Source organism: Elgaria multicarinata, chromosome 8, assembly GCF_023053635.1.
Source record: "Elgaria multicarinata webbii isolate HBS135686 ecotype San Diego chromosome 8, rElgMul1.1.pri, whole genome shotgun sequence".
NCBI classification, from domain to species: Eukaryota; Metazoa; Chordata; class Lepidosauria; order Squamata; family Anguidae; genus Elgaria; species Elgaria multicarinata.
In genome coordinates, this window is record NC_086178.1 from 31,088,124 (window position 1) to 31,115,453 (window position 27,330).

The 27,330-nt window shown below is 40.3% G+C and overlaps 1 protein-coding gene across 1 annotated transcript in view; it reads left to right on the plus strand.

The window, feature by feature from the left end:
* Positions 1-12,617: 12,617 nt before the first annotated feature.
* The window catches only part of DHX36 (DEAH-box helicase 36), a 31,478-nt gene continuing 16,765 nt past the window's right edge, over positions 12,618-27,330 (plus strand). The window contains exons 1-13 of the mRNA XM_063132067.1: positions 12,618-12,880; positions 15,115-15,233; positions 16,428-16,650; positions 17,518-17,556; positions 19,134-19,304; positions 19,414-19,493; positions 22,170-22,244; positions 22,436-22,602; positions 23,711-23,792; positions 23,965-24,105; positions 24,365-24,467; positions 25,294-25,381; positions 27,010-27,065. Of these exons, the coding sequence (XP_062988137.1) occupies positions 12,656-12,880; positions 15,115-15,233; positions 16,428-16,650; positions 17,518-17,556; positions 19,134-19,304; positions 19,414-19,493; positions 22,170-22,244; positions 22,436-22,602; positions 23,711-23,792; positions 23,965-24,105; positions 24,365-24,467; positions 25,294-25,381; positions 27,010-27,065 (1,569 nt within the window). The 5' untranslated portion in view covers positions 12,618-12,655. The remainder of the gene's footprint in view (positions 12,881-15,114; positions 15,234-16,427; positions 16,651-17,517; positions 17,557-19,133; positions 19,305-19,413; positions 19,494-22,169; positions 22,245-22,435; positions 22,603-23,710; positions 23,793-23,964; positions 24,106-24,364; positions 24,468-25,293; positions 25,382-27,009; positions 27,066-27,330) is intronic.

A 27,330-nucleotide genomic window follows, 5' to 3' on the forward strand; every position in this document is an offset into this window, starting at 1 on the left:
CTTCAAAGAGATGAGATCCAGCCAGCCCTGTGCAGGGAAGAAAAATCGAGAAAATAGAAGCAGCAGCTGTATCTTGGACCTGAGCTTACTGGATGGTAGTCGTTTTTGACTACTGAATAATGCATTTCATATCACACTGAAAATTGAGAAGCTCAATAATCAGAACGTTCTCTATTAGTCAGATTCTTTCCCCATTCCAGGTTCAATTCCTATTTAGCTGGACTGCAGAGCTTCAAAGGCATCAGCCGTTGGTTGCCTGGAGCATTTGGAAACGTAATTCTACCTCTGGAAAGCTAAACTCTGTTGCCAGCAGGTGCTGGTGATCCTATTATTTATGTGTTTGTTTTTGCAACCTGTTTGATCACAAGGGCTTGGAAAGTTAACCTACTCACAACTATACTGTCTTAAAATTATTCTGTAACTGCTTAGCCCCTCTAATTAGGAACATATACTGACTCAGATCTTGGTCCATCTAACCCAGTATTGTCAGGGTACTGACTGACAGGGTTTCAGGCAAGAGTATTTCCTAACTCTACCTGGAGACGCTGGGGATTGAACATGGGACTGTTACATGCAAATCACGCACCCTACAGCTGAGCTATGACCTCTTCCCCCAAACGAGGAAGTATGGATGGTGGAAAATTCCATCTAACATAGTAGAACTTTCTTCCATATAAAGATGCTCAGGATCAGGTAGTAAATATGCCAATGTGCTGCTAGATTCCAGTTTGAGGACCAGTGCTATAAAACATGTAATAAAATATGTCTCCCATTTTGAAGAACATTTCAAGAAGCTGTATTTTCATCAGACTTCTAAAACATTCATTAATTCATAATGGTAAATTCCTCCCCATGTATCGCCTAATGGGTTTTGTGGTGGTGGTAATGGAAGATTTCCATGAACACCTTGTAGGGTTGCAGCATTTAGCAGAATAATGAATAAAAGATTACTGTGGAGTGGTAAGTGGTTGTGAGCTTTCTGTTTCTTTACCCTGCTGCAAAGACAATGCTCGCAGGCCAAAGAATAAATACATAAATCATATTTTAAAATTCTCTTTTCCAAAACCATAGGCAATGTTCCATCAATTAATTCCCAAAGCACATAACCAGTGTAGAAATTACACAATTCCTACCTGCTTTGCAAGACAGGTAACAATAGATATTGTTACACACACACACACACACCCAATTTATGACAATATCATAGGAATGGTTCACATGGACTGAAAACCATCAAGTGGCTATTGCCAGTTGTTAATAAGCTATCACAGATAGACATTTCCCAACACAATGTTAGTCCAACATAGAACAGACCCATTGAAATGAATGAGATTTAAGTTTGTCTTGACCAACTTTAATCCCATTCATTTCAATGGGTCTACTCTAAGACTAAGGTTGGATACTGCCCTTGATGTGATTTCTGATGCACATACTTGGCTGCAAGTAATCATGTGAAGAGCAATCAAGAGATCCATTTGTCTCCCTGAATCAAACCCAAGGTTAGTGATTTATGTCTTATCTTTTGACATGGCAAAACCCCATTGGGTAACCACTTTGCTGAAAGACGCTGAACACGAGAATGTGCCCCTGAATACCAAACACCAGCTCTTGCAACGTGATGGCATATTCAGTCAAAATATTCACGGTCAGCAGCCCAGCCCTTTGCCAGTCACTCACTCAGGTCTGCAGTGCACTGCTTCCCCCTCCTATACGACAGACACTAGATTTTCTTTCACTCCAGAAGCTGGATGGTGATTCTCTCCACAGCTGCTGCGCCCTTATGCAAGAACAAATACCAGCAAGGCAGAAAACAGTGGCTGTGATAAGGATCAGCTGGGAGGGTGGGGCAGCAGTGCAGGAGTTTCATATAAGGTCCCCTTCCTACTGCAGACTGGGATCAGTGTGGGAAGCACAGCAGTCGAGGCTGGTAGCTCCGATTTCAACTGGGTTTCCGTTCTTGGTTTCAGTCAGAACTCTAAAGGAGCTCTCCAAGGTACTTCTGACTGTTTCTGACTGAAACCCGGAATGGATGCCCTACCCTACTGACATCGGATCTCCTGAGTCCCAGTCCTAACCGGTACGCCACACCAGCTCTCCAGATCGAAACATTTTTATTTGCCTAGGCATTTTTAATTGACCATTGTTTTCAGCCAGTTGAATAGTTTTATTTACTCTCTCTCTCTCAAAACCTTTATTCAAGTTGCTTTGCTGTTCTCTCTCTCCAAAACGTTGGCATTTCTCTAAAAAGTTACAATTCAAGCAGGCCAAGACGATAAGCTCGTACAGCTTATACCTATTTCAAAGAGCAAATGTGTCTACCCCTCATCCCTGCTCTTCAGTCTTACCTATGAATGCCTGGCAGAGATTTCACATTTACAAATGAAAAAAACCAGATCAGCAGGACCAGATTGGAACCCAGGAATAATGTACTACAAGACAGACCCCAAAGTGAAAACAACAGAATACCATGTACAGTTCTCAGCTAAAACCCACTCAAATGCATCAAGAACCCATTCTGGACAATGACACTTTCCTGTCACAGGCCTAGGGTAGTAGGCCTCTACTTGCTTGCATCCCCAACCTAACACAGATATTCAATAGAAATGACAGTTTACCAAATATAGACACAGGAACCAGATCCTGGGCCAAACCCAGGTGCCAACTCTGTCCTCTCTGGTAATACTATTACAGGGCCACATAATGTCATCCACAGCATCAGGGATTCATATACAGCTAATGGAACATACACCATCGTTTGCCAGCAATGCCCTTCTGCATTCTGCACAGGACAAACAGGTCGGTCTCTACACAGAAGAATAAGTGGATACAAATCTGACACTTGAAATAGCAATATTTCAGAAAGTAATGATCTGTAACAACAACAACAACAACAACAGATGTTGAGTACCAGGGACCGCAACGCAAGTGTGTTATGTATCAGCCAAAGAGCTACAGGAATCAACGGTAAAGTCAATATTCATATCTGACTTTGAATTTGACAAATTTCAAAGTTATGTGTGTGTGGAATGAAGATGGATAATGTGTTAATTATCTTTAGCTGGCTTACTTACTCCCTAAAACCTTGGACATCACTATAAACTACCTGAAGTTAGGGTGGAATACAAATGTTAAATAATAATAATAATAATAATAATAATAATAATAATAATAATAAGTAGTAGTAGTAGTAGTAGTAATTTTTGTTACACTGTCCAAATGTTCAGTGCTTTTTAAAGAAGTACTGAATGCAAGGAACACAGAGAATACACATACAGAATATTTAAATTCAATTACGTTTCAAATTCAGTCACTAAATTTCATGGTTTGCTGCATTTAGTACTTGACAGCCAATCCTGCTAGATGTTTAATTACATCAATGGGTCCTTGTACTTTCAAAAGGAGATTTGTTAAGTGTAATACTTTCACTAACTGCCTCTTCTGAATAATCAGCAGCCACATTGCCGTTAATCAATTTAAGAGATTAAGAAAGAGCAACATTACCATGGAAATGTAATTATGTTCCTATAACCACGCACTGTGTGATCATGAACTGAATCCAGCATTTGAAACTAAGGCCAACCTTTAGTGACAGATCTTAGGGGAAAAAACAGAGAATGGGAGACATTTTGGCTCATGAAAATTGTCTCAAGAAAAGGACACCATAATTTTGATAGCTATTCATGAACACTTCCTGAGAATATCTTCAATTTATATAAGCAGAAGAGATGACATAAATAACTCTGAAGTTGGATAGATAAGATGTGATGGTTACCCAGACAGAAAAATAACAACTCAGTGATCTTTGTTAACTTAGGCTGTAGCTAGACCTAAGGTTTATCCAAGGATCATCCCGGGTTCATCCCTGCCTGAGCGCTGGATGCCCTGTGTGGCACTTAGATGAACAGATTTGACCCCAGGACAATGCTGGGATAAACCTTAGGTCTAGCTACGGCCTTAATATACATGGGGAACAGTCTTGGAAGAAACTGCCCAAGAAGAGACTAATTAACTGGGCAGAGCTATTTCCAGCATAACTAATTATGTGTCCCGCCCCAAAAAGCCAGTCCACGTGGGTCTATTCTGGTGATGGCCACATTGAATATCAAGGCACACTACACAGCACACAACATGTCTATAAGGGTGTTGTTACAGCACCAGCAAACTTCTTACTAGCACTTTGGGTATTAAATCAAGCTGGTTGCCAGCCTAATTGCTAGTGCAAGCCTTTTGGGCTTCCATTGCACAACAGAAACAGGAACCTCCTGACTCTACCCGGATACAAATAAATCTAGTGTCACTTAGTGACTAAACTATATAAATGACACTTTATCCATATTATATATCTGACTGTGTCGATAGCACACAATGGCCAATGGCAGCTTTGAGTTTAACACTGGAAGATCAGCCTTTTTCATTTGCACCAGCGGGAACAACTACTACCACAACAGGGATTTTGTGGTTCTAAAAATAAACCCGGAAATGCTCATTTCCAGAACTCCCTTCTGCAAGCTCCACTGACCTGCCCCATTCTAGAAATGAGTATTTTCACTCATTTCGGGTTGCCTGTAGAATCATAAAAGCCCTGTTACGCAAGCAGTCATTCCCACCGACACACAGGCACAACAGATTACGGCCCTTGGTCTTTTTCTGTCTCCATGCATGTCCCTTAAGGCCGTCTGTCTCCAGCAGGGATTAGTGGGTTCTAAGAGTAAGGAGAGAAATACATGGCCAACACAATCTATTGCAGATAATTAATTTCCCAGCATTCAGTACAGTTATAGAGAAAAGCAGGGCAAAACAAGGAAGAATTGGAAAAAAATATGTGCACTTTTGTAAGGCACAGAAATGGATTATTCACTCCCCTGGCTATTATTTGCAAGCTATTTGGTCACTTCACACTTTCCAAGAAGGGGCCGATGGATAATGTGTGAAGAACAAACCTGGGGGAGCAGCACCAAGAGGCCAAGTCTTAGTGAGTATAACTGTGTGTTTGTGTAGAGGTGCACAACCTTTTTGGCACCAAGGGCCACATGTGATGCAGGTTTCGGTGTAGCTGCACGCTCATGCACACATACTGTACTTATACATGCACACACATGCTAGTGATTCTGATTGCTCTTTTCTTGCCACTAGCAGCAATAGGGGAAAACATCTTTATAAGGATCACTGGGGGAGGAAATGGAGAGAAGGCATAGTACCATTAGTGGTGGAAATTTAAAAGTGGAAGGGCGTCAGGGCACCCATGGGTGTGGGTGTGTGCATGCAGCCCATGATCATCTGGTTGTGCATCCCTGCCGTACATACATTGGAGCAATTTGCAGGCTTAAAAGTGTCCACATAGGGGTGTTCCCTATCTGCGTGCATCAATATTATTTCTCAATTACTTTATCCACATTTACATCTGTTTGGATGGGCTGTAGGCTAGAAATGTAAGCACATTGAATTGAATAAATATGATTTCCTAAACGGAAGCTTCCTATATTGGCTATTTCACTTGAAGAAGATAGAGATAAAGGAGGCACAGGACTCTAGACAACAGGATATTACTGCAGAAATTGTCAATTTATTTCTAATGGCCCTGTGGCCACTACCCATCACCAATTTCTTATGAGGGCAGGGATGGGGATCAGGAACTGTTGGTGGCAGAGAGGCAGGGAAGTAAGTCATTAGGAAAATATATTCAGTGAAATGTGGGGTAGGTAAATAGTGCCGAAGAGAAAACAAGGAACCTTGTGCAGCAAATATGATTCAAGAGTCACTTACGAGCATAATAAAGCCCGACACAACTAAAGAAGCATTAACAGCCATTAAAGTCTACTAATTCCACTAACGACTTCAGAAAAACAAACGAGAGCTGGAACAAAAAAATCTGCATGAGACAACAACTCACACAGCACACTCAGAACTCATGTTTTAGTTATACAGCTGTTTATTTAAAAACAATAAAGGAAAATTCTTACCCACAACCAGGAACCTTAAAAATATTTGCAATTCAACAATATGCTGGTAATTAGATTCAATCCACTATTCATGAATTCAAATATGAAGGCTTAAGACAAAATTCATTACATGGAAATAAATAATCCTAGCCAAGCCAACTATGATTATGTTGATTCATTTTTACCTGGAGGAGCTGAAAAACCTCGTTATTTAAGATTAGCTTGAAGTGATGCCTGCATACACATGGCTTGACCATTGCCATTTTTATCTTTAAAATAGCAAAGACACAGTTATCTCTTAGCACACTTTAACCATCCTCTCATAGTCAGGCTGCTTTGCACATCACACAAGTCCTGTATAGAACTCCACAGCAGGGTCAGTTTGTTGAGTATACACTTACTAGAAAGTAGGGATGGATAAATCTCTCAGTTTTACTTACTCCCACATTCAAATTGGCTATCTTTTTTCAGTTCCTTTCCTAATAATCCATAGTCCTGAATATGCCTTTTTTGACATTAGTGTACTTTGATCGAGGGCCAAACTAGACATTATGTGGGGGTCCAGCTGTGGCACTGGAGGAATCCAACCCTTTCCCAATTCCACAACCCTGATCCAAAGAGCGTCCTACCTATGAGTTGCCATTAGTTATGGAGGGGAGAGCATAGCCACACACCCCTGTGCATGGCCTCAGTCCATATTGGAGCCCCTGAAAATGCTTCTAGGAGACAAAGTTTATGCTGAAAGAGCATAGACCCCTCATTAATATCTAATTTAGCCCTTAACATTTTAATTGAGCTACCCAACTCCCCTATGAGGAAAGGTTACAACAGCTGGGATTGTTTAGCTTGGAAGAAAGGCAAGGGGAGACATGGTAGAGGTGTACAAAATTATGCTTGATATGGAGAATGTAGACGTTTTTCTCCCTCTCTCATAATGCTAGAATCCATGGCCAGCCCATGAAGCTGATTAGTGGGAGATTCAGGACAGATAAAAGGACATGTTTCTTCAAACAGCACAATCAAACTATGGAATTTGCTCCCACCAGATATATGCATACCACCAATTTGCATGGCTTTAAAGAAGGGTTAGACAATATCCTGGAGAAGGCTGGCAATGACTGCTAGTCCTAATGTCTCTATGCTTCCTACAGTATCCGAGGCAGTAAGCCTATATATACGAGTTGCTGGGGAACATGGGCAGGAGGGTGCTATTGCACCCATGTTTCCTGTTGGCAGCTGGTCAGCCACTGTGTGAACAGAATTCTGGATTAGATCAGCCCTTGGTCTGAACCAGCATGGGTCTTCTCATGTTCTTATCCACTCCATCTCTCAAGATCTCTTTCCTGGTTAGTCACTGTCGATCAAGATTCCATCAGTGAATATGTGAAGTTGAAAAGACAAAGAATCCTGGGGGAGCTTAAAGGCATTTACTAACATTTACTATGGCATAAGCTTTTGTGGACTAGGTTTCATTTGGAATGTTATGTCTCAATGTGCATCACTTTATTTTAGGTTTTTTTTCTTTTTGCCTATACACGCGATTTGGAAAGATTTGTTGGGCTTTGACCATCTTGAAGATTGTGGTTACATTTGGAGATTTCACCTCCTCTTTACCTCTGGCTCCTTATAATCTATGAATGTAAACTTGCAGTAATCCCAATATAGATCTCCAGGGCATTCCACTACTTAATCCCCTCCATTGCAAGAACTATTTATTTCCATATTCTGTTTATTACTAATTTGTAAGAGGACTTGTCCTCTTATCCCATGGCTACTAGTTTACCCATAAGCCTTCCGGTGAAAGGCTTTGTCAAAAACTTTTGGAAATCCAATCCTTTGCACACTTACTGGGGTATGTCCTACCAAACTCTGTGAATTACTTCCAAGTAAAGATGGCTATGATCAGAGTGTTTGGCTACAATTCTTTTAAGAATAAGACCCACTGTCTTGTGAGAGACCCGTGTCTGAATATAGATGGATATGATGATTGGGCTGACCTTCACGCAAAAATGTACCTAGGGCAGGATCTACACTACGGCTTTAAAGCGCTTTAAAGCACTTTTAAAACATTTCAAAAACTGTATATGCAGTGTGTCCTGGGCCCCAACAGTTGTCAAAACTGTTATAAAGCGCTTTAAAGCAGTAGTGTAGATGCTGCCCTAAGTACATTTTTGCGTGAAGGTAAAATGCAGTGAAAACAACGTCACTTATTTCTGATTAAACTTGGTTATGACTGAGCTGAAAATAGAACCATTTCTTCTTCTTCTTCAAAATATCACAAAGAATCGGTTTCGGAGTGGGATTGTTGGTGCAATCCTATGTCCCTTCTTGGAGTAAGTCTCTTTAACATTCAAAACCTGCAAATGCAAGAAGGTCAAACTACATGGGTTATTAAATGCATCTTTCCAGTTAGCAGCTGGAAACCCCCTGCCACAAACCTTACCAAAAACACTCCTCCAAAGTTTCCATTTTCTTGAGAGGAAAGCTCCTAATTAATGGCTAATACAGCTTTCTTCCCAATACAAATAGCAACTTTGGACAAGCAACTTTTTTTAAGGCGCACAGCATGGGTTGAAACTCCCTCTCTTATGATCCTAACAATTTTCAGCCCTCTCTCCCAGCAGCAGCTAATAGCATTTTCTTTTTAATGATTGATGCAAAGGCAGATTACCTTGTCGTGGTGCTGGAGCTTGAGCACCTCAAGGATGCCATGAGCTAAACCGTGAAGGGACACCCAAGACGGGAAGGTCATGGCAAAGAGGTCAGACTAAATATGATCCCTGGGGAAGGTAATGGCAACCCACCCCAGTATTCTTGCCGTGAAAACTAAATGGATCAGTACAACCAGAGATATGTCGGTATACCATCGGAAGATAGGACCCCCAGGTCGGAAGATGGTCAAAATGCTACTGGGGAGGATAAGTTCAACTAGCCCCAGACGTGATGACACAGCTAGCTCAAAGCCGAAAGGACGGCTAGCGGCCGACAGTGCTGGTGGTGAACGACGAATCCGATGTTCTAAAGATCAACACACCATAGGAACCTGGAATGTAATATCTATGAGCCAGGGCAAATTGGATGTGGTTATTGGTGAGATGTCAAGATTAAATATAGATATATTAGGTGTCAGTGAACTGAAATGGACTGGAATGGGCCACTTCACATCAGATCACCACCAGATCTACTACTGTGGACAAGAGGATCACAGAAGAAACGGAGTAGCCTTCATAATTAATAATAAAATGGCTAAAGCAGTGCTTGGATACAATCCAAAAAACGATAGAATGATCTCAATTCGAATTCAGGGTAAGCCATTTAACATCACAGTGATCCAAATATATGCCCCAACCACAGATGCTGAAGAAGCAGAAGTAGATCAGTTCTATGAGGATCTGCAGCACCTACTGGATAATACACCAAAAAGAGATGTTATTTTCGTTACAGGAGACTGGAACGCTAAGGTGGGCAGTCAAATGACATCTGGAATTACAGGTAAGCATGGTCTAGGGGAACAAAATGAAGCGGGACATAGGCTGATAGAATTCTGCCAGGACAACTCACTGTGCATAACAAACGCTCTCTTCCAACAACCGAAAAGACGGCTTTATACATGGACTTCACCAGATGGCCGACACCGAAATCAGATTGACTACATCCTTTGCAGCCAAAGGTGGCGGACATCTATACAGACAGTAAAAACAAGACCTGGAGCTGACTGTAGTTCAGATCACGAACTTCTTATTGCACAATTTAGAATCAAACTAAAGAGAATAGGGAAGACCCACAGATCAGTTAGATATGAGCTCACTAATATTCCTAATGAATATGCAGTGGAAGTGAAGAACAGATTTAAGGGACTAGATTTAGTAGATAGTGTCCCGGAAGAACTATGGACAGAAGTTTGCAACATTGTCCAAGAGGTGGCAACAAAAAACATCCCAAAGAAAAAGAAAACCAAGAAGGCAAGATGGCTGTCTGCTGAGACACTGGAAGTAGCCCAAGAAAGAAGGAAAGCAAAAGGCAACAGTGATAGGGGGAGATATGCCCAATTAAATGCAAAATTCCAGAGGTTAGCCAGAAGAGATAAGGAATTATTTTTAAACAAGCAATGTGCGGAAGTGGAAGAAGACAATAGAATAGGAAGGACAAGAGACCTCTTCCAGAAAATTAGAAACATCGGAGGTAAATTCCAGGCAAAAATGGGTATGATCAAAAACAAAGATGGCAAGGACCTAACAGAAACAGAAGAGATCAAGAAAAGGTGGCAAGAATATACGGAAGATCTGTATAGGAAGGATAATAATATCGGGGATAGCTCAGACGGTGTGGTCAGTGAGTTAGAGCCAGACATCCTGAAGAGTGAGGTCGAATGGGCCTTAAGAAGCACTGCTAATAACAAGGCAGCAGGAGATGACGGTATCCCAGCTGAACTGTTTAAAATATTGCAAGATGATGCTGTCAAGGTGATGCATGCCATATGCCAGCAAATTTGGAAAACACAAGAATGGCCATCAGACTGGAAAAAAATCAACTTATATCCCCATACCAAAAAAGGGAAACACTAAAGAATGTTCCAACTATCGTACAGTGGCACTTATTTCACATGCCAGCAAGGTAATGCTCAAGATCCTGCAAGGTAGACTCCAGCAATTCATGGAGCGAGAATTGCCAGATGTACAAGCTGGGTTTAGAAAAAGCAGAGGAACTAGAGACCAAATTGGCAATATCCGCTGGATAATGGAGAAAGCCAGGGAGTTCCAGAAAAACATCTATTTCTGTTTTATCGACTATTCTAAACCCTTTGACTGTGTGGATCATAACAAACTGTGGCAAGTTCTTGGTGGTATGGGGATACCAAGTCATCTTGTCTGCCTCCTGAGGAATCTGTATAACGAACAAGTAGCAACGGTAAGAACAGACTACGGAACAACGGACTGGTTTAAGATTGGGAAAGGAGTACGGCAGGGTTGTATACTCTCACCTTATCTATTTAACTTGTATGCAGAACACATCATGCGACGTGCTGGGCTTGACGAATCCAAGGCTGGAGTTAAAATTGCAGGAAGAAATATTAACAACCTCAGATATGCAGATGACACCACTTTGATGGCTGAAAGCGAGGAGGAGCTGAGGAGCCTTATGACAAAGGTGAAAGAAGAAAGTGCAAAAGCCGGGTTGCAGTTAAACCTCAAAAAACCCAAGATTATGGCAACTAGCTTGATTGATAACTGGCAAATAGAGGGAGAAAACGTGGAGGCAGTGACAGACTTTGTATTTCTGGGTGCAAAGATTACTGCAGACGCTGACTGCAGCCAGGAAATCAGAAGACGTTTACTTCTTGGGAGGAGAGCAATGACAAATCTTGATAAAATAGTTAAGAGCAGAGACACCACACTGACAACAAAGGTCCGCATAGTTAAAGCAATGGTATTCCCTGTAGTAACCTATGGCTGCGAGAGCTGGACCATAAGGAAGGCTGAGCGAAGGAAGATAGATGCTTTTGAACTGTGGTGTTGTAGGAAAATTCTGAGAGTGCCTTGGACTGCAAGAAGATCAAACCAGTCCATACTCCAGGAAATAAAGCCAGACTGCTCACTTGAGGGAATGGTATTAAAGGCAAAACTGAAGTACTTTGGCCACATAATGAGAAGACAGGATACCCTGGAGAAGAGGCTGATGCTAGGGAAAGTGGAAGGCAAAAGGAAGAGGGGCCGACCAAGGGCAAGATGGATGGATGATATTCTGGAGGTGACAGACTTGACCTTGGGTGAGCTAGGGTTGGCGACAGCCGACAGAAAGCTCTGGCGTGGGCTGGTCCATGAAGTCACGAAGAGTCGGAAACGATTGAACGAATAAACAACAAAAAAAGTCACACTGCACCTTAAAGGCTAACCAAAGCTTTCATACACTAGAGACAACTTCCATCAGATGCAAGCAGTGTTATGATCACACAGGTGGGTGCAGAGCCGGGATGGGGAAAGTGTAGCCCTCCAGATGTTGTTGGGACTGCAACTCCTATTAGCCCCAGCCAGGATAGCCAATGGTGAAAGATGACGGGAGTTGTAGCCCAACATCTGGAGAGCCATTCGTGGTCCCTTGCATTTCATGGGTTGTAGATCCAGTTTAGATTCCCATCTCCTCCTACTCATGTGTGTAACTGAGGGCAATATGTTATGCACCAAATGAATCAGGCTATGGTTCATGAAAGCTTATTCCACAGTAAGCCTCTAATACCAATAGACTTTTTTTTTAACGTGTGCGTTTGTTCTAATCGTTTAGCAATAAGGCCAGCTCACTGGCATGTGTCGCCATGGTAAAGCTACAGGCGTCCGCCGCGAGCGGGACTAGAACCCGCAACTTTGTGCGCTCACGGCTGACTCACTAACCGTTCTAAACCGTCGGCGAGCAGCGCGCAACAGCCGCCACCGCCGCCAATACGGTTGCGACGGCTTCGAGCCCCCGCTTCTCCTCTGTAAAAGAGGCGGGCCAGTGGGGGGCGCCCCCCTTCCCCTCCCTCTTATGGGCGAGGGGAAGGGGGGGAGAAAGAGCGCCACCTCCGTCCATACCTGCACTTGCGCACCAGCCTTTTCCGCTTCCGAGCGGAAGTGACCGCCTTGGGCCGGCTTGAGTTTGTTGCTGGTTCCGCTTCCGGTGCTCTTCGAGTCCGCCGGCTCAGGAGGTTTCCTCAGCTCTCGGTTTCTGGAGCCGGTGACAGGATGAGTTACGAGCACCGTCGGGATTGGAGTCGCGGGGGTGGGCCCCGGGCTTCCCAGTCGTCTTCCTCCTCGTCGTCGTCTTCGTCTGGCGGTGGCAGAGGTGCGGGTGGCAGAGGGGGCGGCGGCGGCCGGGGCCGACCCCCGCCCCACCTGAAGGGCCGCGAAATAGGCCTGTGGTACGCGCGGAGACAGGGCGATAAGAGCAAGGAGACCGAGAGGCAGCAGGTGGGTGAGGAGGAGAGCGCCGCCTAACGTTCCTGCCCCCCTTATTGTTACACACACAGAGCCTGCACACAAATATGTTGTCTAAGGGCCTTTATGGGCATCCTGTGTCCTTGTCTCTGAGGTTGTGACAGAGGGTAAGTATCCAATGTTAGACCTGCTTAGAGTAGACCCAATTAAATGAATGCAACTTAAGTTAATAATGACTAACCTATGTGTCACTCATTTCAATAGGTCTACTCTAAGTAGGACTAGCATTGGATACCACCCAAAGTGTATGCTTGACAGGGAGCTGCATCCACTCCTGGCTCTCTGATGAGTTTACCTTTGGTGTAATACATGTCTGTGTTACTTGTACTTTACATTGTAAGGTAGTTATGCTGCCTCAGGCCTATAAAAGACAGCTTGTTTGATCATTAAATTCTTCATAAAATAGCTTTCTCTAGGCAGTTTAAAATACTAGTGATAAAAATACAACTAAAATCACAATAAAATCTACAATATAACACAAAAGTGCCAAAAAAGCATGAAATACAATTTGATATTGCAGGGACTAGGAAAATCCACCACATTGCAGGGGCTAATATCAGAAAACACAAAAATACTAAAATGTTTCAAATACTTCCAAAAATGTGAAAATGGGGAGCAGGAAAAACTTTGTTTGGCCCCCAAAATAGCAGGGTGTATGCCAGTTGAGCTTCCCTTGGGAAAGCATTCTAGAGTTTGGGCGCCACTTCCAAAACAGCGTCCTCTCTTGTCAGCATCCTCTGGACACTTGAAGAAGGGCTTCAATGCATTGTGAGAGTGTGAAGTCTCTCTCCCTCCCTAGTCTTTTCCTCAGAACAACCCTGTGAAAGAGGTGGTTAGGCAGAATGAAGTGACAGGGCAGCGGTGACTTAAATAAATTTAATTCACTTAAATGGGGAGATTTTCAATGTATGTCTAACTCTGAACCTACTGTATATCTCTTCTCACATTCCATTGGCATTTTATTTGAATGTATAGGAGAACCTTTCCCAACCTGGTGTGTTCCATATCTTTGGGCTACACTTTCCGTAATAGCTCTGCAATGACTGTGCTCAATGGGGCTGATGGGAGCTGAAGTTCAAAAGATTTGTAGGATGTCATGTTGGTTAATGCTAGCATAGGAACATGTTCTGCACTAGCTTGGCTAGGGGTGCCAGTTTCATGTACAGGCCGAAATGCATGCAGCACTGTGTATATAGTTTTTTTTCCTCCTGCTTAATCCGCAGCATTCAGGAGAAGAGGCAATGGATGCAATCTGCCCTCTGCATGTATTCTGTTATGTGAGTGGAACATGAGAAGAGGGCTTCAGTCAGTCACATTTGTTCTTATTTCACATCTTCAAGTTTGAATTTGAGTTTTTTCCATAGCGTTATTGTGAAAGCACTTGCTACTTGAGATTAAGTTCTCTCTTTCACTTTTAATGTGCACTTGTCAATGGCTGGTAGCGAATTGTGTAGATGCCTCTTTCATTAGAATGTTTAAGGGGTCCTACTTCAAGTATCCATATTTACTTTTGTTTTCTGCGGCTGTCTAATTCAAATTAGGTATAAAATTAAATATAGCCCTCAGTTCTCTTGCAGATATCTATTAAAAAATCTCTGAAAAAAGACCTAAGTGAAAAGTTAAGAGGTGTATTTTCAGCGCATGTTGGCAGGGAGCATATAGTTCCTCTTAATTTTTAAAGATGTGAAAGAGAAATCTAGTACCTGAAATCTGGAATGTCAGTTGTAGAGCAGGAGCACCCCTGTGCATTTCATTTGGGAGTAACTGAAGATTTTTCTCAGTTTTGTAGTGCAGTATTACTTAGAGTGGAAACAGAATTTTGTAGCACCTTAAAAATTAACAAATTTTGTTTTGGTAACATTTGTGGATTAGGTGTACTTATTCAAGTGCAAGGAATTCTATCTTCAGTTGTCAAGTATATATACACATGTATGTAAAAAATAACTTGTAAAGGTTAAAATTAAATGGTAAAGGGATGCAAAACATACAGTATGTGACAATTCAGTTAGAGCCTAAATGTATGTAACATTACTCTTTGCAGCAGTTGTAATTGGCACAACCCTGTAGTAATTAGAATAGTTAGTATTGGCCTTTTCATACTTTTAGATAGTATTGCTAATTGAGACGATCAAAACAAGAGTATAATTAGATCTTGCCCATGGAGATATTTTGAATTTGTTTAAATGTGGTTTTTTTCCTGCTCATAGAGAGCTGTCGTGCGTATGGATGAGCGCAGGGAAGAACAGATTGTACAGTTGCTGAACACTGTCCAGAACAAAAATGAAAAAGAACAAGAAGCCATGTCATGGTGGTCTGATGAAGAAGGGTAATAAAATTGTTACATCCTTGTCTCAGGTCAAGTTGTTTTTAGTAAATTAACAAAGAAGTATTTCATTAAGGGTAGTTGAGTTTGCCTTATGAAATGTTGAAGATGCTGTACTGTTTCTGTTCTGTTTTCATGGATTAGACAGTACTTTGCATAATGTTTCTTTTACCTGTTTGTTTGATATTCTTATGGAACAGCATATGTTCCATAACGGGCTCAAGTTAAAGGAAGCCAGATTCCAGCTGGACATCAGGAAAAACTTCCTGACTGTTAGAGCAGTACAACAATGGAATCAGTTGCCTGGTGAGGTTGTGGCCTCTCCCACACTAGAGGCCTTCAAGAGGCAGCTGGACAACCATCTGTCAGGGATGCTTTAGGGTGGGTTCCTGCATTGAGCAGGGGGTTGGACTCGATGGCCTTGTAGGCCCCTTCCAACTCTGCTATTCTATGATTCTATGTATTTCTTAATTTGAAAATATTGGCTGGTGGAAAGAATAATAGCTGAAGTGATTAGTAAAATTTATTGAGATAGTTCACTTTTATTTCTGGAACAAGAGTGAGTGAACCTGGTGCCGTCTTGTATGGTATTCTTACAAAATCCATATCATAATGTTATTTGAAATTGAGTTGTAGTTAAAAATAATGACTAGCTCTGTGCACACCTGGGCATGCTGAAATCTAGCTTTGTAGTTGGTAGGTTTTCTTGAATTATTAGCAGTTTTCCCCAAGTGTGCAGCTGCAGATTGCCAAACTGCACTGGCCCTGCCTTTCTGTTTGTTTGTGCTGTCATTGCAGTATTATTCCAGATGTGGCTGAATTGGTGGTGGTATTTCTGTATTTGAGTTTATTAGGTCAGTAGCGCACTGAGTTCTTAATAATTGCGAGTTCAGCAATCATGGTGCTATATCCATTGCCAGTTTCAGCTTTAAAGGGGCAAGGCATTCTTAAGATAGTACTGTACCATGGGCAGAAGGAGAATTACAGTGTAGTGTAGGAGGGAGGAAAACACAGGCAAGCAGAGTAGTGCGATGGCAACTGTCATCAGAGTTGTTTGCAGGATGCACTGAATTTAGTAGCATCTTAGTCATAGCTTGGCCTAGGGTTGTATGTCAGAACTATAAATAACAAATGTAGCTAATAAAATGTGTGTTTCTTAAGAGTTGGAAGAGTGATGATTAATCAAATATGTTCCAGGTATACAAAGGAGGCTCCTGCAAAACCAAAACCTAAACCTGTTTTGGAGAAACCTGTTGTGGAGAAGGCTCCTGAAAGAACTAAACCAATATTGGAAAAAGCATTCCTAGACCAAGATTCAGAGTATCTCTTACAAGAAAATAAGCCAGATATTGATTTAGATGAGCTGCTTAAAGAAGACTTGAAAAGGAAAAAATCTGATTCCAGATATATTGAGATGCAGGTACTGATTGCTTCTGAAGTGGAGGATACAGCTTTTATAAGCCTCCCAGATTCCTTTTTTTTAATTAAAGAACTGCTTCATAAGCCAGTTATATTTGCATTTGTACTCAATGGGACATCTTTCTGAATAAGCATGTATAGTATTGCACTGTAAGAGGACATCATTATCCTATAAAACCTTTCAGGTTTCCCCCCTTAATAATCATTGTATCAACTTCTCAACAGGGGTTTGTATTTGGCTAGAATTTATATTCTAAAAAGTAAACCTGAACTGAGTTTTTATTCTGCATTTCATTTAGTGGCTAAAACAACAGTACACTGCAATAATGTAAATTAAATTATTTTGTCCAGTGGACACCCCGGTCTTCTGGGCTGGCTGGTAGGTTAACTCTATACCTGCCTCACATTTGGGGTGTGAAGAAGAATTAAGTATTCTTCATCCATTTATTTTTCTTAGTGCAATGCAAGGAATGTTCACAGTGGAGGCAATGGGACATGTTAATAGCCCCTCTCTGTACAAGGAGCTTGCTTGGAGGGAAAAGCAACAGCCAAAGACTGATACAGTACTAGATCCTCTCCCTTCTATGTCTCCCTCCCTCCCTTTATGGAAGAGGCATTAGTGCTGTTACGTTGCAGCTGATCACATTGGTTCTCATAATGTATGGTTTTCTGTAAGGGGAAAAGGGAATGCTTCTCACAGGCTTTACTTATCTAGTAAAAACTAGATCTTTATTAGATCTCTCCTTAAGCTTATCAGATGTAATGCCAGTAAACTTTATGTGGAATTAAATGGAATTAAATTTATTGAACAAATTAATTATACATGCCATGAAATACTGTAATATGAATTTTTAAAAAACTTTTGCAGAGATTTCGTGAGAAGCTGCCTTCTTATGGAATGAGAAAGGTAAATATGCGGCTTGAAATTACGTGTTTTATTTTAATATTGAACACAGCTGGGATATATAAGTTTAATATGAACTAGTACTAACCCAGATGAACACTAAGATTTGGAGGGGGAAAAAACTCAATAATGAAGCATTAAAGCTATTTGATAGAAGACATTTTCTGCGAAGGAATGCGAGCATAGTTGTATAGCATTGGATTAAATCAATTCACTTTTTAAAATAAGAGTTGTCACCTGGTCTTCCTGCTCAGTCAGTTATGAGCCTGCATTTAAAATACTACTTTCTTTAATTGGCAGTTTAATTGAAAGATAAAGATTACAGTGCAAAACTTATGATCAAGTTAGATAGCTGATTAAAATGCTCAACGAAAGGGCTATGTATTGTATTGATGCTAGTCTTAATTTACAGAGCAATCGTGTGGGTTGGCTGGGGGAGAATTGATGGCAGAATCTATGATAGGCTCATGCCAGCCTGTGCATAGGATTGTGGGGGATTATCCCACTTTAATCCCTCCTATTTTCTTGTCTTTTTCCATTTTTTTCCTGTTGCTTCCAATGGGAGGGAAAATAACAATGCTACCTGTTGGGAGAATGGAACATGTGGATCCGCTACACCCCTTCCCCCTCTACTGTTGCAACACTGTCATTGGAGCATTACTTGCTGCAAAAGTTTCTGCCATCACAATAGGGATGCTTCAGTGGTGGACCACCTCATGTCTTTGTGGATCACTTTCTTTCTCTGTCTCTCTCTCCCTCTCCCTGTATGCAATATCCTAAGGCTCCTGGAATGCTGCCCCTTCAGGAACCATAGGATTACTTGCATAACTACTAATACAATGTTTGCCATCTCAAATCTACAATATACTCTTCTGCCTAGGTATCATTTTACCCATGCAGAACCAGAAGGCAAACAAGGTTTTATTATGTCAAGTTCACATGCTTACCTTTGGAAACAGGCATGTTTATGAAGTAGTTTGTTATATATTATTGCTTAGGTCAGCCTTCCCCAGCCAGACTCATCGGGGATGCAGTCCAACTTACCTTCCCGGCAGCAGATTGGGGAAGACATTTCAATGTATTGCTTTTAATAGTGAAGATGGGGGATTAAATGAATGCCTCTCATAAGAACTTCACAGCCATCCATGTTGGAGAGTTTGAAGATAATTTCTGTCAGGCTAACTGCATTTCTCATCAAGACAGAGGTTTTGGGTTATTGCAAGATTTGTAGTGGGAAGAGGGCCATGTTTGCTTCAGTTTCTATCATAATAATGGAATAACTAAAATCATGTGTGTCTTTCCTGGAGATGGAGGGAAGGACAGATGTAAATGGGCATTCTCAGGCATAGAACTTTAGTAAGAGTCAGAATGTGCAAATGTCTGTTGCTTCCGTATCACTGACAACATTGGGTGAAATGGTAAATTATAAACAAGATTCATAATATTAGACTTCTGTGTTCATTTAAATGAATTTTTTAAAATAGACTTCAAATGTTCAGTTCATAGAAGAATGAAAGCATGGAAACATATCTGCACACTAAAATACTTACTGTGTACTTCGCTTTTTCTTTTTAAAATAGGAGCTTGTAAACCTCATAAACAGAAGCCGGGTTACTGTTATAAGTGGTGAGACTGGTTGTGGAAAGACAACCCAAGTTACTCAGTTCATTTTGGATGACTATATTGAGAGAGGGAAGGGTTCTTCCTGCAGGGTTGTATGTACTCAGCCTAGGAGGATCAGCGCTATCTCTGTAAGTGCCATTTAAAACTAAGCTGTAATAAAGTAATTATGTTTTCAAACAAATATAAACATTTTAACAAGGTACTAATTTCTTCAACGTTAATTTCTTCAATGTTAAGGTGGCAGAGAGAGTTTCAGCAGAAAGGGCCGAAGCGTGCGGTAATGGAAAGAGCACTGGATATCAAATTCGTCTTGAAAGGTACATCATCATTGTTTTGATACCTTTTATACATTGAGGGAAACTTCAAAGACTGTAGAAGGTCTGCACCATTTTTTAATCAAGAGTGGAAATGTTTGTGTTAACTTTTGTGAACCGCCTTGAGAGTTTTGGCTTTTGGGATAGAAATATAATAAATAATGTTTGAATGCCTAGATCAAATATTGTTCGGCCTAGTAGTTCGCAATGGCCTCTGCTACTGCTGTTGCTAACCTGGGTAAAGTTGTACACAGTTGTTAACATATCCTCCTGAAATCTTTTAAATGGGACATGTAGTTCAATTTAACTTTTATTTGAATGCTCTTGGACAGGAAATAGTAGCTATCTTGTTAACTGTTTCAGTAGAAATGCTCTTGGAATAAGCCATTCTTACCGCCTATCCTCATGCACATGTATGCCAACTCCTAAGTGACCTGAGTGTCTGATGAACCTGGAAATTACAGGGATCTTTTACAGAAATGTGGTGCAAATACAGCAGACCATGCACTACGTTTCAGCAAAATGGAAGAAATAGCTTCTTCAGATGCAGGAAGTAACTCTGATAAAGATTGCAAATAAATGACACAACTTTTTTTCTGCAAGTGAATGTTTGGTACAATAAGAGGTTTGGCTAGTGTTTCAAGTCTTTAGCACCTGGTATGCTCACAATGCTAGAGAGAGGGGAAGATGGAAATGGGTAATTGTGGCTTGCCAAATAAAGAGGAGGAAGGGTGCTAGGGAAATTGTGAGGCAGGGCTTGGAAGGCTGCATGCAGCAGGGGACTTGGATTTGCAGTGGCACAGAGTGGGGGGGCATAAAGAGTGGAACAGAGGGATATCAGGAGAAAGAGTAACTGGTTAAAGATGGAGATGTAAAATTTCTGGAAATTTTGAAGCCATGAAAAAAATCAGAAATTTTCAGGAAAATTCAAAAAAAAATGCAACGTTAGCACTTTTTACAGATTGAAAGTCGCTTGAGTCATATGAGCTACCTGATGTGGTGGATGAGATTTCAGTGCTACAATGGGCACTTCACCAGGGGGTGGATTTCTGTCTGGATGTACAAGGTAAAGCTATCAGGCTGTTGTGTTCTATGTCCAGTTTATCTGGGCTTTTGGTGCAATAGATAGCACAAGCAAACAGGAAAGCTCTGAGTCTGGAAAGATGTGTTCAGCCTCAGAAGGGAAGGAAGGATATTGGTAGAATCAGAGTAATGAGGAATGTATGTCCAGCAATCTTCGGTGAATCTCAAAGTATGGATGCACTGAATTCAAATGCTGCACTGACTTTAGACCAGCAAGGTTAGGTATAGGGGTTTCTTCAAACAATATAAAAAGAATAAAAGGTTAGGGATTGCATTTAGGGTGTGGTTTCACAAAGTGAACAAAAATGTTGGTTCTTAGAATGAATAGAAACCTTCCTTAGCTCCTGCCTACTTGACTTGAGTCAAAGTGAGCTGATAAAGCATTATAAAACCATTTTATAGACCATTAGATAGAAGTACTTATTACAAAAGGGACATCATGAGGAGTGCCCAGGTGTCTGCTGGTCAATTTTGGGAGGAAGATACTCCAGGATTGGGCCATGTTTCTTTCCAAGACTATAGACTGGCCAATTTAAAAGGGTCGTCATTGGGTGTCTAGTTGGCATGGTGACTTGGTATTTAGGGAAGCATTTGCATTGTGTATAATAGTCCTAAAAATTTACACTGACCACTCTTTTCTTATGCTGCACCATTTATTCTGATAATGCCCTCTGCTTAAGCCTTGATTAAGTTGCACTGAATGTAATGTCTGCAAATAAAAGAGGTGACCAACCAAGACTTAATCAGGGACTTACATGTGCTTTTTGGATCAGCAAAATCTTGTAGAATGGATCAGCTAAGATGGAAGCATAATTCTATCATGCCATACCCTGGTCCAGTTCTCATGTAACAACTGCAAGTCATGGTTTAATTGTTTAACCCATGGTTAATCCACAGTGTCTGGGTTCATACTTTACAAATAACCTCCAATAGAGCTGATCGGAGGTTGCATATTTAAAATGGCAACAGCACATAACCCCATCAAATTGTAGGTTAATTAACCCACAATTTGCCACCATTATGTGTGAATGGGAATATTGTAAACAATATGCTGTGCTTGTAACCCACCATGCAGTCCAATCCTATGTAGGTTTACTCAGAAGTAAGTCTGATTGCGTTGAATTTGCCCCTCTATGAAAGGAAGAACTCCTTCCATTTTTTGAGGGAATTAGGCTCCAGCAAATTTCCAGGAAGGGGTGGAACAATGATTTTCTCGGATTCTCCCTTCAGCCCTACCTCCCACAGCATGGGGGCTGGGCCGTGGGGAGACAGTGGAATTGGAGAATCGTTGCCTGGCTACCTTCCTCCAGTGCAGAATTCCTTCCTCCAGCAGAATTCCGCTGAGTGCAAGTTTGGATCCAGACCGCTGACTTCAAGCGAGCTTGCTTCCAAGTAACTTTGAGTATAGTACTGCAGCTGTTGTTGTTTATTTTGTACAACCACACATTGGTTTGAATCTTAATGTGTGAGTGCTGCTGCTGAAGATGCATTGACTGTCATTATAGCACTTAAAACTATGTGTCCTCATGGCTTTTCAGTGGCTTTTCAAATGCAACAAAAAGAGGAACTGAAGTATTGTTAATGGATCTCTTTCAGCCGGTTGCCAAGGAGACAAGGTTCAATTTTGTACTGTACAACAGGAATTGTCCTGCAGTGGCTCCAGTCAGACAAGTATGTATTTTTTTCTGTTGCAAGAAAAAGTAATAAATGCATTTCTACAAGGATTTACTTGGTGAATCAGTTGCTGCTTCTAATGGTTGTATTTGTTATGCCCACTCATTCCCATTTATTTCTAATCTGTTCATTAATATTCTGATTCAGATCAACATGGGAGTTATCAGCTCTGCATTCTTTTGTTGTAGGCAATTGTCCAGTGTTAGTCATGTAATCCTTGATGAAATCCATGAACGAAATCTTCAGTCAGATGTTTTAATGACAGTCATTAAAGATCTCCTAAGTATACGACTAGATCTGAAAGTAATACTTATGAGCGCTACATTGAATGCCGAGAAGTTTTCAGAATATTTTGGTATGTGAAATTATCTACATATTTATATGTGAAAAAAATCCTTATTAACAGAGAAATTCAAATGTGTATTAAAACAAGTTATTTTATTTATTCTATTACATTTCTATACCATCCCAAAGCTGGAGCTCTTTGGATACTTTGCATTTTTATGTACAAGTTAGATTTTCTCTACAAAAATAATGAGTTACGTGGCACTTTAAAGGCTAGCAAACATTGTGGCATATGATTTTGTGGCCAGAGTCCAATTTCTCAGATGCCTTGCGGCATCCTATTCTGTGTGCAATGAACATTTTTCTGTGCAACTTCAGCTTTCAGTTTCTTAATGCCAGCACTTATTTGAGGGCAGCTCCCTTACACAGGCTTTTGGAGTATGCTTGAGCCCCTGAGCTGGTCGAAGCCGTATTCGCAGCTGTTGTGCTTTCAAAGCACTGCTGCCGTAGCCCCCAGATGGAAATGTTGCACATCCAAATAGACCGTCATATGAATGTACGCTCCCAAAATGCTCATGTGGGCTGCTACCAGTGTGAACTGGTCTTTCATTAGCCAACTTCATATTCTAATGCCTAGGGAAGTTTGCTGTATTCCTTTCATCTGTGCAGAAGGTAGTCTTCTGTGTGTTTTCCTTGAAAGTGGTTAAACTTCCATGGACATCTATTTTAAAATTATTATTATTATTATTATTATTATTATTATTTATTTATATAGCGCCATCAATGTACATGGTGCTGTACAGAGTAAAACAATAAAATGTACAGAGTAAAACAATAAAATAGCAAGACCCTGCCGCATAGGCTTACATTCTAATAAAATCATAATAAAACAATAAGAAGGGGAAGAGAATGCACCAAACAGGCACAGGGTAGAGTAAAACTAACAGTATAAAAGTCAGAACAAAATATATCTTTAGTATTGCTAATTAAAAAACACAAAAGCTAGCTTTCTTTTTACTAGATCAATAAAACCTTTCAAAAGGGTGCTTTATTCTGGATATGCTCCATATCCCCTTTTTAGTATGTTACCTTGTTGGTATCTTGATATTGTGTTTTGGGGACACTGCAGTTTGTTAATACAAGTGTTCTGATACCTTTTTTGATCTTTTTCATGACAGACAATTGTCCTATGATTCATATTCCGGGCTTCACCTATCCTGTCAAGGAGTACCTTTTAGAAGATGTAATTGAGAAGCTACGGTTAGTCTATAGACAATCCCTCTAATTCCATTTTGCATTCTGGTAGTAAAACTTATAATTTGTATATATAGTGATTCCTGTCTTCTCCCCCATATATTGAGAGGCTTTAAAGCATCTTGTTTCATGTTGGTCTTAGTATAATTATAAAATTTTATATATATTGTTTATGAAGGTACATTCCAGAAAATACAGATCGCAGATCACATTGGAAAAAGAGGTTTATGCAGGGGCGCACAAGCAGGCCAGAAAAGGAAGAAAAGGAAGAAATTTATCAGGAGCGATGGCCAGATTATTTAAAGCAACTAAGAGGACGGTAGGCTTGTTTTTGTCTCTCTCCCTCTTCCCCTCACTTTTAGACAACTTTCAATTTTTCATTACCTGTATGTTTGTCACTTTAAGGCTATAAAGTTACTACATTTACTGCTACTACAGTTACTGACACTACACAGTAATGTCATTACTTTTACCAGTCTTCTTTTTTTTTTGCATAAAATAGAAGCCATATATGTGCATTAAACCCAGCTATTGTGCTTTGGCTTAAATGATGCTTTTAATTTGTACATGCTTTCCAGATATTCAGAAAGTACAATTGATGCATTGGAAATGATGGATGATGATAAAGTTGACCTTGATTTGATTGCTGCATTGATCAGATATATTGCTCTTGAAGAAGAGGTGAGTTTCAACCTGGCTTGGAGACCTTGCTTTTAAAATTGTTTCCTCCTTTAGGGAAATTCCAGCTATAGTTAATTTATTTCTAAATCGGGGTGATTCCAAGTTGAGAGACTTGCATTGCAATGCTATACATGTCTATTCAGAAGCAAGTCCCATTGAATTTAAGGGGGCTTATTTCTAGGTAAGTGTATGTATGATTGCATCCTTAAACACTTGCTTAACTCAGGGAACTCAATGGGACTTTGACTGGATTAGGTCCATGATAATTCAAGGCTAGAAAATATATAGAAGTTGGCTCTGTGCAGTACTTATAGATGAAAATAATTTTGGATTAGAGCCCTATTTACAATATAATACAATATATACTAAGCCCTATTTAAGCTCCAGACCCATAAACATTAGTTTCAAAAGGAGCTCTATTTGTTTCAGAATACTTCAAAGGATGTGCTTTCAGATTTTGAAAAGCATTTCAACATTTTCCTCTTTAGCTGTATATTTTGACTTCTGCTTATAATGGGTTTCTGAGCTGTATTACTTTTTATGTCTGCTAATGGAGAGATTGATATTACAATCCATTCTCGAACTTCCACTGCAATCTAACTGGAAAGGTGTAGTGATTTGTGTGTAGTGAATGTTGAAGGACAGTGAAACATATTGAGATTTCTTAAATGGTCTGCACATGGGACTCTGGCTGCTTCATCAAACCATAGTTAAATCAAACTGAGGCTTAGCATTGTGACTGAATGCAGCCATAGTGATACTGTATTTGTGGGTTTAAATATGCATCCAAGTTTTTAATTTTTTCTGTATATCTGTGTTAATGCAGGAAGGTGCAATACTGGTATTTCTTCCTGGATGGGACAACATTAGCACACTACATGACCTTTTGATGTCTCAAGTTATGTTTAAGTCAGGTAAAATTTCATCAATAAAGATTTCTTGTGGGCTAGGGTTGTTCTTTAGAAACTCTTGCCTATTCCCTCCAAACACCTTCTGCAGCATCACAGCATCATGGATTGTGACATTGTGTTGGCATGGCAGTGTGTATCTCCCTTCCTAAGTAAACAAAGTCTATAGGACCTCACTTTAAGAACTTGGGAACTGTTTTCAAATGGATGTTGGTTTACATTAAGTATCTTAAGTAAGCAACAAAATCAACACTGCCAAACTACTCTTGTAGTTTTGGAGGGCCAGGTTCTCTGTACTTACCTTCTCTGTAAGCCTACCGTCGCTCTGAACTTCTGTTCCTCTCCATTTTGTCATTGCCCTGGACCATTTTTTTATCCTTTGGGGCAGCTGCCAGAGCCCTTGTCCCAGCTGATAAGGCAGACTGTGGTTGAACTGAGGTTCCAACAGCCACTGAGGTGGACAGTAAGTGGGACAAGTGATAGCATCTTGCTTGACAGGTCAGGATGATGACTGGCAAATCTCAATTTAATTGTGAGACTGCAGTCCTGTACACATACCTGGGCGTTAGTACCACTGAACTCAAAAGAGCTGAATCCTGAATAGATTTATCTTGGATTGCACTGTAAATTGACTACTGAAAAGCACAGAGCCTGACAGTCACCAGCCTTAACATGGCTTTATGTAATGCTATGAAAAAACAAGAAACTGAGTCACAAAAGTGTCTGTTTAATGTGTGCTCACTCGACATTTCAGAGAGCAAATCTCCAGTTTCAGGAACTGTTTAATAGTCAGTTGTTTAAGTGTATGTAGATATGGCATAAATCCCTGAAGTAGGAGACTTGCTCTCTGAAATCTTGAGCAAGCACATATTAAACAGGCACTTCTGTCACTCAGTCACTTCTTATCTCAGATTGGACTGCCTCTGTTTTTTTGTTTTGTTTTTTGCTTTTTACATAATGACACCGCAAACATGAGTCAATATAGAACAAATGCCTCAAGGATGTTGACCTCTATATTTGCCTTGCTGAGGGCATGACTACTTACCTATATATAATATTTGAGAACTATAGATTTGCCTATATATAAATAATAATATTTGGGAACTATAGGTTTGATTATGATAAGCACTGTAGAATCAGTATTGATTATTAACAATAGCAGATCAGAGTTTGTAGTACTGACCTGCTATTTTTCCTTCTTATGTTTACCCCCCCACCCCTCCCACCGCCACCATCTATCCCTCTCTATTAAAATATGGCAATCCTACTGTTGAGGAGAAATGTCTAGATGTAGATATTTCTCTAATGTAAATATTAAAATGGAGTCATAATTCTTGCAGTACATTATTGAAGGATTCTATTTAAATTATACCTAGGAGCTTAAAGAGTTCAAATCCCTTTTCAGTTTTAATACTACAAGGTGATACTAAAGAGAAAATGTAAATGGTTATGTGTTTTCTCTTTGTTCTTAGCAAAATTCTCTGTGGCTCTACTAAAAATAGTGTATGAATTGTATTTCTACCTAATTAGAAAGACTATTAATACAGCTATGCCTCCTTTTTAGTCTTCAACGCTCTCTAGTTTTTTCAACTGAATTTTACATGGTATACCATAATGGGTATTTTAATTTTCAGATAGGTTTGTCATCATACCTTTGCATTCGTTGATGCCTACTGTTAACCAAACCCAAGTAAGTACTACAATTGACAATGAACATAATTTTAATAATACCTTGTCTACAATAAAAAATACATTTTGCGCATAGTATCTCTGTTCAATATTTGAATTAAATTAGAACCAGTGCTAAAGCTAAGTTTTCACAGAACTACTTATCTGTACTTTATGCTCTGGTAAATTGAGTTTTTTAAGCAACGTGAAAAAACTGACTTGTTCCTTACTGCTAGCAAGGCAAAAGGCATACTGAGACAGTATTCACTCTGGAATCTCCACATATG